We start from the raw sequence: 11882 nt of genomic DNA, 5'->3' as shown, positions 1-11882 counted from the left end.
TAAGCCTAACGAACAGATGTATCAAACATCCCAAGCCGGGACTTTCATTACTTCTGGTTGAACTGTTAATTTCATTGCTGGAAAATGGATATTAAAATACTTCTAGTCAAAGTGTCTGAGCAAAATACATCCTTGGTTACAGCTAATTATGCACTACAAATCTGATGTGCCTACGTATCTGTTCTGTTTTGAGACCACACAGGCACACAGGTGTAGGTACTTAATTGGTTCAGTCACACCCGGAGTGCGTGGATAGTAATGAGCGGCTGAAGGACGAGTACGAAACGGGAACAAGTGAATTACCAAAAACTACACAAGTATGAGCAGATGACCACCTAAGGGGTAATTTGCACGTGTTTTTGTATCAAAATCTTCACAGAAGGGTGTCACTCTTCCAAAGGCTTGCACCTTGGATGAACAATTGATCTGGGAGCAGGTCTTGGACACATTCCAACTTTTATGGCCGTCAGCAAGTTGAATTTGTTCAACCTAATACAAAAATGTACTCTATTATAGGGCACCTGTCCAGTTGGCCTGCTGAAGGCACAATTTACTTATCCTTAAAGTCTGGAAGGTTATTTTCAAGAAGTCACATTTTGCTGATCAGACTGGTGTTAAAATAATGAAAGATGGAACTAAGGTCTTAAAACAATGGACTTATGACCTGTTGAAAAGTTGACTTAGTTTCCTTACTGCTTTTAGCCTACCTGTACGCCTATCTTCAAGTGTTATGAGAACATTAATCTGTTTGTTTAGTGTCTTTGATCCTCTGAGTATGAAGAGGAAGTCTAGCTAGATGTACTATAAATATCCCCTTAGAAGAGTAACTCATCAAATGCATATCAGCATTAGTGTTTCTCTACATTTATTTTTAGACAAACCTGGGGGCAAATCATTCCAATCACATGAAACTTCAGCATCTGAGAGGTAAGAGAAGAGCACAGATGACCACTAATTTCCACCTTCAATACGTTAGTTTTTAGAAACATTTAAAACACTTTTAAATGGGAAAAGTGCTAATGAATTTCTTTTTTTTTTTTCTACAGAAGAAAAGTCAGGCTAAAGAGAAACACCTTACAAAGAGCAAATTCTGCTGCTAAGAAGTCAACCGAGGGTATGATTATTTGCTTACTTAATTTATTCATTATTTTGTGTATGGTTGCAGATTTGTTGACAATGCCTTGCAATCCTGAGATAACAATTCTCAAGTAAATGAACTGCATTGTTTGAGAATCTTTGCTGCAGTGTGCATTTGTTGACATAATATTTAATTTCAGATAATGTCTCATGGAGATACACTCAGCAGAAGAATTGTAAACAAGAAACTCAGCCATCTATTGCAATAACTAATCCTCTGAAAATGGATCAAATGCTCCCTACAGCTGAAGGCCCAGCCACAATGCATACCCCGCCAATACTGCTGGACAAATCAGCTGTTCCTCGGGGACAAATGCTGCCAGTGTGCCAGGATCAATCTCTCTCTGCCTCGTTTCAGTCTGTGGAAAATAACTGGATGAACCTTACCCCTGCATTTATGAACCCTACTTCATGTGCTTTCACATCAGCAGGCTCCTCTTCACCACAGATGGGACTGGACACAACTTCAAGCCATGTGCTGTGGGATGTCCCTCCTGGCCTGATGGATCCTGTTGGTCTTTCATCAATGGACTTTGGCCCATCCTACAGCCCACCTGAACAGAAGACTGTAACAAATGTCATCTTACCCCCAGGAGATCAAAGTCAAATTGATTCACCCCTGGTTGGCCTAACTGACAGTGTTTCTGCAGTAGAATTTACAAACCAACCGCTTGTCCCATTGGTTGTGTTTCAAAGTGCAACTTCAATTTCTGGTGACCTGACACCTGAGAATGGAAATCAGCCGGTGCCAGACGCTCTGTGTGATCCAAGACACCTCCAGGAGAGTGACCTCCATAGAAGTAGCCCTTTGACAGACAATCCAGAGGGTGTGGTTAGTCCCTTTTGGCTGGATTTATTACTGGATACCAACAATAACCCTGAAAATAATCCAACTGACTATATGGTTTGAGATGTCACTAATGATATGCTTAATATATAAAAGCATATTTGCAGCTTTGATTGACCAAATATTAGAGCCTTTAGTGACAATATCAGTGATTTCTGTGTGCTGCATGGTACGCAGTCCTCAATAGATGTCAAAAAGTTAAAGATGGAATGTCCAGCTGTATTACTCTTTAGTTTTTCAGCAGAACATTGTAAGAATTATGATAGCTGTGCATCTCTTTCATTTTACAGGTACAGTTAATACAGCAGAGCAGTCATGTTTTGTATTTTTCATCTGACAGTTTTAAAAATAGCCAATCCATATAATGGATTATTTGTGTTACATAAATGGGAAAGCATGGGAGGACTGTTGTTTTTGTCTTTCAGTTGAATAAAGTGTTTTCTTGAATATGTCTGTCATTTAGTTTGAATAATAAACTAAAATATAGCCATTGTTATCTATGAAATGAATGGTAAATAGATGCATTTATACAGAACTCATTCACACGAGCAGCAAAAAGCTGCAATGCAAGGTGCTGGCCTGACCATCAGGAGCAATTTGGGGTTCAGTGTCTTATCCACTTTGATGGTTGACAGTAGGGCTTTGAACTGGAAAATAATCTGCAATTAAATTAAAATTTGAATCTTAATCAAATTATCTTCTGAATTTTTGAAAATAAAGAGTAAAATTTTACTGACTCAGTAGCACAAAAAAGAAATCCCTGTATATAAGACCACAAAAAAACATGGAATCATTTATGAGTACATTTATTTGAATTTCTGATTGTTTTTTCTCAAGTAGGCTACTTTATAATCTTGATTTCCTTATTTTCTTAAAGATATGTAAAAATAATTTGATGATCCACTTTCTCTACTGATGTCCTAATTTAGGAGAAATTTACAGAATAAAGCTACAGTGTGATAAAATATTCAGTGATAATTAACATGTTGTGAAACATACAGCCACTAGGTGGCTGTATTAGGCTGATAGATTCAAGACAGTATTTACAACGTGTTAACTACATTTTAACAGCTGATCTATCGGAATAAAAATGCAAATGGGATTTTCCTGCCCAAATCCATTCTTTTCTTCATATGGAACAAAATAGGTTACTGTGACTCCCAAAATCTAAAAAAATACTGAATTTCTTGTGTCTTTAAACATTTTATTTTTTCAGAAAAGTTCCATTATTTCAATTGGTGAATAAAATCTCAATGCGCAACCAGTTAAATAACAATTACCTACTGAGGGCTTAAAGCTGGAGTCTGACAAACCAGGTCACTTCATTCAAAAAAACAAAAACAAAAAACTCCACTGGTTTGGAAACAAGCATCGCACTTCAAAATTCACATTAGTTAAATGTGTTGTTGGTACATCAAAATCTACATAGATTTTTATATGAAATATAATATGAAATATTAATATTATAAACTAACATTTCTGAAAATATGTGGTTACAAGTGGACTGAAATGCACAAGACAGCACTGCAGATTGTAGCAGAACAAATCAGTTTTACAGCTTTACACAGCAAAAGCTCGCTTGCTACATGTTTATGATTGAACAAAAAGACATAATAGACTAAGGACAAGTTTAACAGCTTTAGTTTTACAAAACATTAGATTTTTGCATATCATTTGATATTTGCAGGCACAGTCAGCAGCAGTGATTACTTCTCATTTTAAACACCTCACTTTTGTCTGAAACATTGTATCTGAAGATATTGACATACAGATATTTTTTTATCATTCATTCAAAGTATATAAATTGCACTTACCCTACCAGGGAAAAACTCAAACACACACAGATGTTTCTTTAAGATTAAGAAAGTTTCCAGTGTCTAGTCAACAACCATTCAATGCTTCGTCAAAACAAACAGCAGAGTTAAACTGTTATCTTCCAAGTTAAGTGATAATACCTGAATATTATACTGTGTATCAATATGCTATATAGGTTAATGTTTTAATATGCGTTTTATATCCTTTTTGTTGCTTCACATTTAGGTCCATCTACCTTATTTTACATAAAAATTAAAGTGCTTAAAGAACTGTATCAAACTGTAGGATATGAATATAACAGTTGTTATCTTTTGCATATAGTACATGTTTTATAAATAATTCATATTAAATATAGATTTATCTGATAGAAGAATAAAAAAAAAAAATCGGCTTTAAGGCATTGCTGAGGGAATTAAGAAGGGCACTACCGGCTATTTGTCTGATTTCTCCACTTGCTTCCCGTTATCTGGTTTTTCCTGAAGCTTGTAGTCTTCCAAAATGGCCTGCGCTGTGTGTTTGCCAGTCCTTTTTACCACAGCTTTGATCCCCAGGTTGTCAATGTTGAAGGCAGTGATACCCACATTAATGGCAGAATTGACAGCGTGGTCTGTGGCTTGTCCTGCTGCGGCCCCGTACCTTCATCAGAAGTCAGATTGGGTGAGAGGTCAGAGCAAGGAGACAAAGGATTTGGGGAAAATTAATATGCAGCGTAAGGATTGCAAAGATGCCATGCTGTATGTGAATTTCACCCATGCAAGGGCACAATCTTAAATTAAGAAATTTATGACAGTCAGAGTCTGAATTTTTCACTGTGGTTCAGATATCTAAGGGCAGGCAATACGGATATAATCATCTTTCATTGTATATAAAAAATACAGTTTTTTCCACAATATGTATATATTGAAATTCAATAAAAAAAAATTTCAAGATGAAATAACCTAGATGATAATGTTTGTGTATGGGTAATCCGGTAAATTAAATAAATCAAGGTACTTCACTTAATGGTAGAAATTGTATCGCAAAAACTCTATTTTCTCATGATATATAGCATGGTATCGCCCACCCCTATTGAAATCAATAATCAACTATATTGCATAATGTTCATCATTTGAGTATGTAATACAAATTCATACAGTATAGGAAGATTTCAAATCAGGCAGGGCAGAAATGTTGCTAATTGTGATATTTCCTTTAGAAACACTTGGAGAAATCAGTGAAAGCAGCACCATCATGTGAATTGCTACAGAGGGAAGGGCGGTGAATTACTTTGTGCAAGTGCAAATCATTCCAGAAAGATGTCATGCTTGTGATTAGTGGTGTCAAGAGTTAAACAGCTTATATTATTAAGAAAAATTACACTCCTTCTCATTAGGTGGGTCAAAGATGTTTTGTAGACCCCTAAATCTGCAAAGCAAATTCAAGAGGAAAATGAGTGAGTGCACATTCTGCTTTACTTGGATAATGCAAGAGGTCATTTGCAACATACACATCAATAACCTGTCTAGCAAGCAGTGTTGAGTAAAAAATTTCACTTGTATATTCAGGCAAGTGACAGTGGTCAGTCCAGTAATTTAAAACAGAAAGGAAGACTTACTTGTGTTTTACTGTGGTGACGGTCTCTGAGGCTACACTCGTGGTAATGTTCTTTGCTGCTACTTCCAAACCAGTCCACATGGTTGCGAATCCTGGGCAAATACACAGAAAAAAACAAAAACAAAGCATGTTAGCGCATTTCAGTACATTTCTTTCATATAACTTCTTCTTAGAGAATATAGAGTGTAGATAAACTCCACCTTGCACTCCACTGGCAGCCACCACCATGGCTCCATCTATGTTGGAACGCCCATCCTTGTCTTTCTTCATAGACTCTGGGATCAGCTTGCCTCCGTGTTTTTTCACGTGTGGAGCCAACTCCCGACCCACACAGCCAGCGACAGTACACACCCCGTCCACTGCAGCAACACAGCATTACTCAATTAGAGGTCCACTGCCAAATAACCACACAAGGTCAGTAAAAACATGCTGACTGAAGATGACTTAGTCACCTAGAAACTGGCTGACTTTGACAGCTCCCCCAGTGGCTTGTTTGGCAACATGGAGGCCTTTGGAGACGGTGGGGCTGACGTTGGTGGGTTTGTCCTCTGGAGTGATGTGTTCTCTGAGTTTAGATGCCCCTTTGTGAATAGCTTTGCCTGTGAACTCAGCTCCTTTCACCAGACCCCAGCTTAACCAGGACGCACCTGAAAGGCCAACAGGATCACACAGAGTTAAACATGCTGGAGTGTTGATCTACGTGTGTGACCAATGTCTTCTAAACGAATTACTAACAAACTAAAGCATAAGGGTATTCACGTTTGAGGACACAATGTGGCCTCACCTGTCAGGATGCCATTTGCCACTTTTTCACTCCACTCAGGCAGAGCTTTATCCTCCTCGGTCTCCGCTGGTACAGCCTCCTCAGGTGTAGTGATGGACACTTTCTGACTGAGATTAATGGTGTCCGCAGCTTCATCTGAAGCCTGACCGAACAAACACATTGGTTAGTTACTGTAAGATGAAGACAGACAATGTGGGCTGAAAATAAGAACTACTTGTCAGTCAAAATCTTTGGACAATTTGTCCGCTACTTTGTGTAAGCTGTACACATCTCCGTTCCGATGCTCGTCTCCAAGTAACCCCCCTCCCCAAAATTCACAAAGCTGCTCTCATTATTCTGTGCTTCTCGTTACAATGCACTATTTGTTTGGCACAAAGAGACAGTCATTTTAAAATGTCTCTGTCAGTCAGTCGGAAAACAGTCTCCCTTTGTGCTGAAAACCTCAAATCTTCTGCTTGACCCAAAAATGAGAGAAACACAAAAGTGCCTACTTGCTGAAAGGGAATCACATCCATCAGAGCAGATAATTAGCTTTACTGCATACATCAGAAATGACCTTGTTTGGCATCGATCTGAGCCAGCACCTCCATCTCCATCATGGCTGAACTGGCACTTGTCTTTCAGCTGAAGCTGTGAGGTTGTTCTAGCTGCTGCAGATAAGAGCATTATAACTGATTAATTCTGCTCACCTGCCTGTCTAAAATCCCCACAATGCTGAGGCAGGGGTAAGTTGGGGAAGTGTGCCAGCTCAGAAGTAAGTAGGAGTGAGAGTGTCATGCCAGACCCAAAACAATGAAAAAGTTTGGAACCCTCAGCAGACTCAAAGCACTGTGTAAGCGGCAGCTACAATCTTTTTCATGGGAGGAACAGATTTAATATGTGCAGAGTTTCCTATGATTGCAGAATATGTTTGTGATGACTGACTAGGAAAAGAGCGGACGGTGGTTGGAGACTGTAAAACAGCAGTGACACCACATGCTAAGAATTTCAACATTTTGCTCTTTCAACTGCATTTCAACGCAGAACTTGTAGACATAGAATATATGTATGTGTGGGGAATAAATCTAGTTAGTTAGACACTCAGATCCTTCTATATGGGAAATGCTGATTTGTTAAGTCACTATTAGTAGCTGAAGCTCAGGTTTTCTAAACTAGCGTAATAATCCTGGAATTATCAGACTGATGAAGCTGATCTCAGTTTTTAAAGCATAAACAAAATGACTTTCATATGCCTGTAACTACCAATAGCTGCAGAGCACTCCTACTTCACAGTCCCATTTGCCTAAAATAGCTCTCAGTGCCCCCCGCTGGCACTAGAGGATTTGCCAAAAAGGCATTGTGTAACAATTCTTTTGTGACTTCAAATACTTATGTAAACACATTTTGTTGTGTAAACAGTAGAAATACAAATTCTCTGAGCATTTGGTCAGTGAGAAAAACCAGCAAAAAATCCATGTCATTAATCTTCAGATGATCTGTACCGATATGTATTCAACTACATAGATCCCATTTGCATTTGTCAAAACGTGTGTTGTCTTGTCACAGATCTGAACTGACCTGAACCCTGAGATCTGTCATTTGGGACAGTAGGTCTTGAAACAGTTCTCTGTTTGCAGCAGGCAGCTCAGAGGACAACACCACCCCCACATAATAGCCTGCAGCTGGCGCCATCATGTCCGGAAACATAAACACACCAGTGTTACACAGCAGCACTGGAGAGTCCATCGCCATGAGAGGGTACAGCCAGTCGCACACCTGCCAGGAAGCAAAAGTTAAGAAAAATAAACAATAGTGGAAAATCTGATATTAGGTAGGTGTATGATGTCATGACAATGTGTATCAGGACAAAATATTTTGCCCTAATATACAGCAAAGGACAATGATGAGTGAATTTACATAAAAGCCAAATGCAACAGGGGAAAAGAGATGCACAAAGACAGGTTTACTAATTTATAGGTTTTGAAATGTAACGAGCCTGACATGACTTAAAGGAGATTCTGATTAGTGCCACACAGTGAACCGTCTGATAGAAGACAACCCAGAGGACACTGTCTCCCTCTGACTGCTGCATGTCTAACAGGATTATAGGCCATAACCGTGTTAAGCAGGATTTAGATAATTACTTGCATTCATGTGAATCACTGATGTCACCCACTGGCAATAGCACCTGGGAAATTCCCCAGTGAAGAGTCAAATTTCAGTCTTATGACCCACTAGTGTCAGTACATTGACTGTTTTAACCGACAGCAGGGTGAAACATTGTCAAAATGCACAAAGCACGAGGAGTTGGATAACTTAGATTAAGTATTGATTTAGTTTCTTAACAAAAGCCTAATCCGATACGTTTAAATAGCTTTGAGTACCGTAATTTCTAATCTTATCACTGGCTGGGGACAAAGTAACAGTGTCGGTAAAAGTGGACTGATTTGTTTCTGTGCCTCTGATTGACTAAATTACACCAGGTCAGAAAAAAGAGAAATGTCTGCTGGAAAAGGTTTGAGTAATGCAAACATTTATGTGGCAAAAGAAAAAAGAAATGAGAAAGGTTATGTTTTTGTGGTGATACAAATGCACAATGCAGAATATTCCTGAACTGTTTGATAGTAAAAAAAAAAACTTGCTGTTGTGCAAAATATAGCTGCCAGTCTGTCCATGTTCAGGGTTTTTCTTTCATAGAGAATGTCAACACAGAAGCTTTTACCACAGCAGGTAAAAATACCTCTTTCATGAGTTTCATTTAATCTATAACACCGGCAACATTAATTGCAATGGCAGGATCCCTCCAGGGGTGACTCTGGGTGAAAACACAGCCAGATGATGCTCCGCTTGATCAGTGCTGAATTCACTGTACTAACAAGATTCTGTAAACTTGTCTGCTGTGACAGTAGAGAAGAGAGGACGATGACCGCGGACAGAGAATGACGAGGACAAACAGTGGCAGTGTTACGGATCAACTTGTTTCTCTGTAAAGTGGCGACTTTCACCTGATTGCATTGGTGGGTGCCAGTAGTGATGGCAGATATCTGGAAACAGGAACATTACATTTACCTTACTGACTGATGTTCAAGCAAAAACTGAAAATGCTGAACCTCATTAATGTAGGATTCATTAGTGCTGCTGTATTTGACTGTAGCAGTTTGACCTATTTTCTGGTATTTCAAACACCATACTGTTAAAAAAACACAGTTCGTTTATTATTGAAATTAAACTATATTAACACTAGTTTTCCCCCATGTAGAGAGTTGTAAGATCATCCAGGTCCTATCCAGTGTTTCCTATGTATAGAGGAGGAAAAATTAGGCAGCAGCCAGTCTATGGTCGCAACAAATCTTAAGATGTTGCATATGTTTAAAGTTATTTCTCTGTCAAAAAATAAATTCATGTTTAAAAGGTCATGACTGAGGTACCATCTTTGCCCAATTTTAGTCCAATAATGATACTGATCTGGGATTTCCCAGGAGGATGACATCACATGCATAAACCCAGTGGGATTAGGGCAGTGAGTCAACAATGCTCACATGATAACGTCCACAGGGCAAGGGATAGAGATCATTAACAAGCCTATCTCGGCCCGCTGATGACTCACAGTAAGAGGTCTTGATGAGCCGAACAAACATCTTACAAAACCAGGTGAAAGGGCAGAAGAAAGACTGTAAAGAGAACGGATTACACTGCAATGATGACATTTCACTTGCACTCATTGCATCATATTGGCACGAGAGTGGCTTATCTAGTCCTTCCGAGCTTTATAGTAGAGAGTGTTTTAGTGTGCTGAAACCTGGGGTAAAATATTTATTTTCTCTTACCTGCAGAAATGCTGGTGGTCGGTCAGGCATTCTGTCAGAGTGATCGCTGGTAAACCTCACCAGCCGCAGGTAACCTGGGTACGATGGAGCGCTCACTTGACCTTCCGGTGTCACAAAGAATATCTGCACACCATGAGGGATGTAGAGCAGCTCCTCTCCCTCTTCGCCCATACTCTGGGGAGATGGTGTCGAGTTAGATGTGCGACTGTAGAACTCGTCCCCAACCAGCGACATCTCTCCTGCTTCTGTTCCATATGAAATAGATAAGTGGCCATCAGCCGCCTGAGGAGAGTAAGCTGGAGGCTGTTCGGCTGGGACCACAAGCTGTCTGGTAGGAGAAAGAGGAAGACCCACACCACTGCATGTAGGTATGCCTCCTACAGCTCCTGCTGCATGACCATTAGCAGAGAGTAGGCTTGGTGGAGCTGGCCTCTCTGGCTTCTCTTTGGTGGGGAGTTTTGGGTAGAGACATTCTGCAGACATGTCTGTAGCATCAGGGCCAGACACACTTGTAGTACTCAACATAGGTGCAGATCCAAGGTCAGAGCTGGTCTCTAGTATGGCCAGGCGAGTGGTGATGTTGTTCAGTGTCTCCTGCATCTTCTGCTGCATCTGTCTGGCTGATTCCCAGGAGCCGCCCACACACTCCTCTCCCTGTGAAGGCACACTGATGGCTCTGAGAAGGTGCTGTCGCCCTCGCTTGTAGAGCTCCAGGGCCTGTGCCTTGTCTCCAGCTTCGTCTGCTGTCAGTCCTTTATTGATGCACTCAAAGGCTCTCTCATAGCCATCTTTGATCACTTGCAGTCTGGCATTGTCGAATGCATCTTGTTTAGCTTTCTCCATCCCCTCTGAAACAATTTGTCCATACATGGGTTGACTCTGACACATCACATATACATATTCATATATATATACACAGCGTAACAGGGCAGTCTTTAGCTTGAATCTGACACATTACAAAATACGTCACGTAACTTAAAGCTATTCTTATTATTCAATTTACATGCTACTACTTATTTAGCATAGGCTCCAGTGTTACAATCACGATATCCACAATCAGAAGTCATGTCATGTCACAAAAAAAGTGACATGAGTATTTACATTGACTAACCTCTCTGGCTCTAAGTCATGTGAGTTGGTTTACCTGGTGTAAAAGAGGTCGCTAAAGTATGCTAAAACCGGCTAAAGTTGATGATAAAGTTACCAACAGACTAACAACAGCTAACGTCTCTGTTAACACGAATTCAGCTGTTACGCCTTGATTTTGTACCAACAACAACCTAACTAAAACGTTAAGATTGAAAAGCCTGTTGACATAAAATGATTAGTATTAGCCAGTTAGCATTGGTTCCTTGATTAGCTAACGGTATCCATGCTTACCTGAGTGAGAGTAAAACTCCGACGAACAGCTTAATTAGCCAGTTAGCTAACTTGTAGCTAGTGCGTTCTTGCCAAATAAGGGTCCTACTAGCGTTTACTTCAAACAGCAACTGTCTTCCTGAATAAAGTTGTGGTCTGTTGGTAGTCGACTCCCTTATGTAGAGTAGTGATGCTACACAGATTACTCGGCACAGTAGTGACCTCAAAAAGCAAAAGAATCTTGACAGGATGTGTCGATGCTTCGCTTCAACGTAACAAAACATATCCACTACTGTCACATATTTTAGTTTTATTTTGAAAGCTAAAACCGGAAGTTTCTTATGACATCATGGTGGCATCGACGTGAATTTGACCAGTTTGAATTTGTTGCAGTTTGTGACTGTGGCCACTATGGGTCAGTAAACACCCATTCTAAATACACAGTTACATTTAGAATACATGGATGTACATCCGTTAGAATCGCGTGTTTTACTGCCATCTAGTGGTCACAGTGAGGAACTGACACAAATGCTAGTAAAGC

At 39.8% G+C, this 11882-nt stretch overlaps 2 protein-coding genes across 3 annotated transcripts; one reads left to right on the top strand and one right to left on the bottom strand.

The window, feature by feature from the left end:
• Window positions 1-1029: 1029 nt before the first annotated feature.
• On the top strand, window positions 1030-2382 carry LOC147818891 (uncharacterized; the record flags this gene model as incomplete). The annotated part of the gene is made up of 2 exons (XM_087175091.1): window positions 1030-1114; window positions 1278-2382. Coding segments are annotated over 2 exons (855 nt in total), but the record flags the coding sequence as incomplete, so codon positions are not given.
• A 785-nt stretch (window positions 2383-3167) lies between these two features.
• On the bottom strand, window positions 3168-11626 carry LOC111657813 (spartin-like). 2 transcript variants are annotated; one of them, XM_023410133.2, is made up of 8 exons: window positions 11363-11625; window positions 9983-10830; window positions 7734-7931; window positions 6177-6318; window positions 5845-6039; window positions 5593-5751; window positions 5394-5484; window positions 3168-4435 (listed from the first exon to the last, which is right to left on the bottom strand). In XM_023410133.2, exons 2-8 carry the CDS (start codon window positions 10823-10825, stop codon window positions 4231-4233), a joined length of 1833 nt encoding a protein of 610 aa, XP_023265901.1. In that variant the 5' UTR covers window positions 10826-10830; window positions 11363-11625; the 3' UTR covers window positions 3168-4230. The 2 variants fall into 2 exon arrangements, with proteins under 2 accessions (XP_023265901.1, XP_023265902.1); XM_023410134.2 differs by having other exon boundaries at window positions 4293-5203; window positions 11363-11626.
• Between the last annotated feature and the right edge of the window lie 256 nt (window positions 11627-11882).

This window comes from Seriola lalandi, unplaced genomic scaffold, assembly GCF_002814215.2.
Source record: "Seriola lalandi dorsalis isolate HSWRI2012SDOR001 ecotype SW California unplaced genomic scaffold, Sedor1 jcf7180002054413, whole genome shotgun sequence".
NCBI lineage: Eukaryota > Metazoa > Chordata > Actinopteri > Carangiformes > Carangidae > Seriola > Seriola lalandi.
This window is presented reverse-complemented; position numbering and strand designations above follow the sequence as displayed.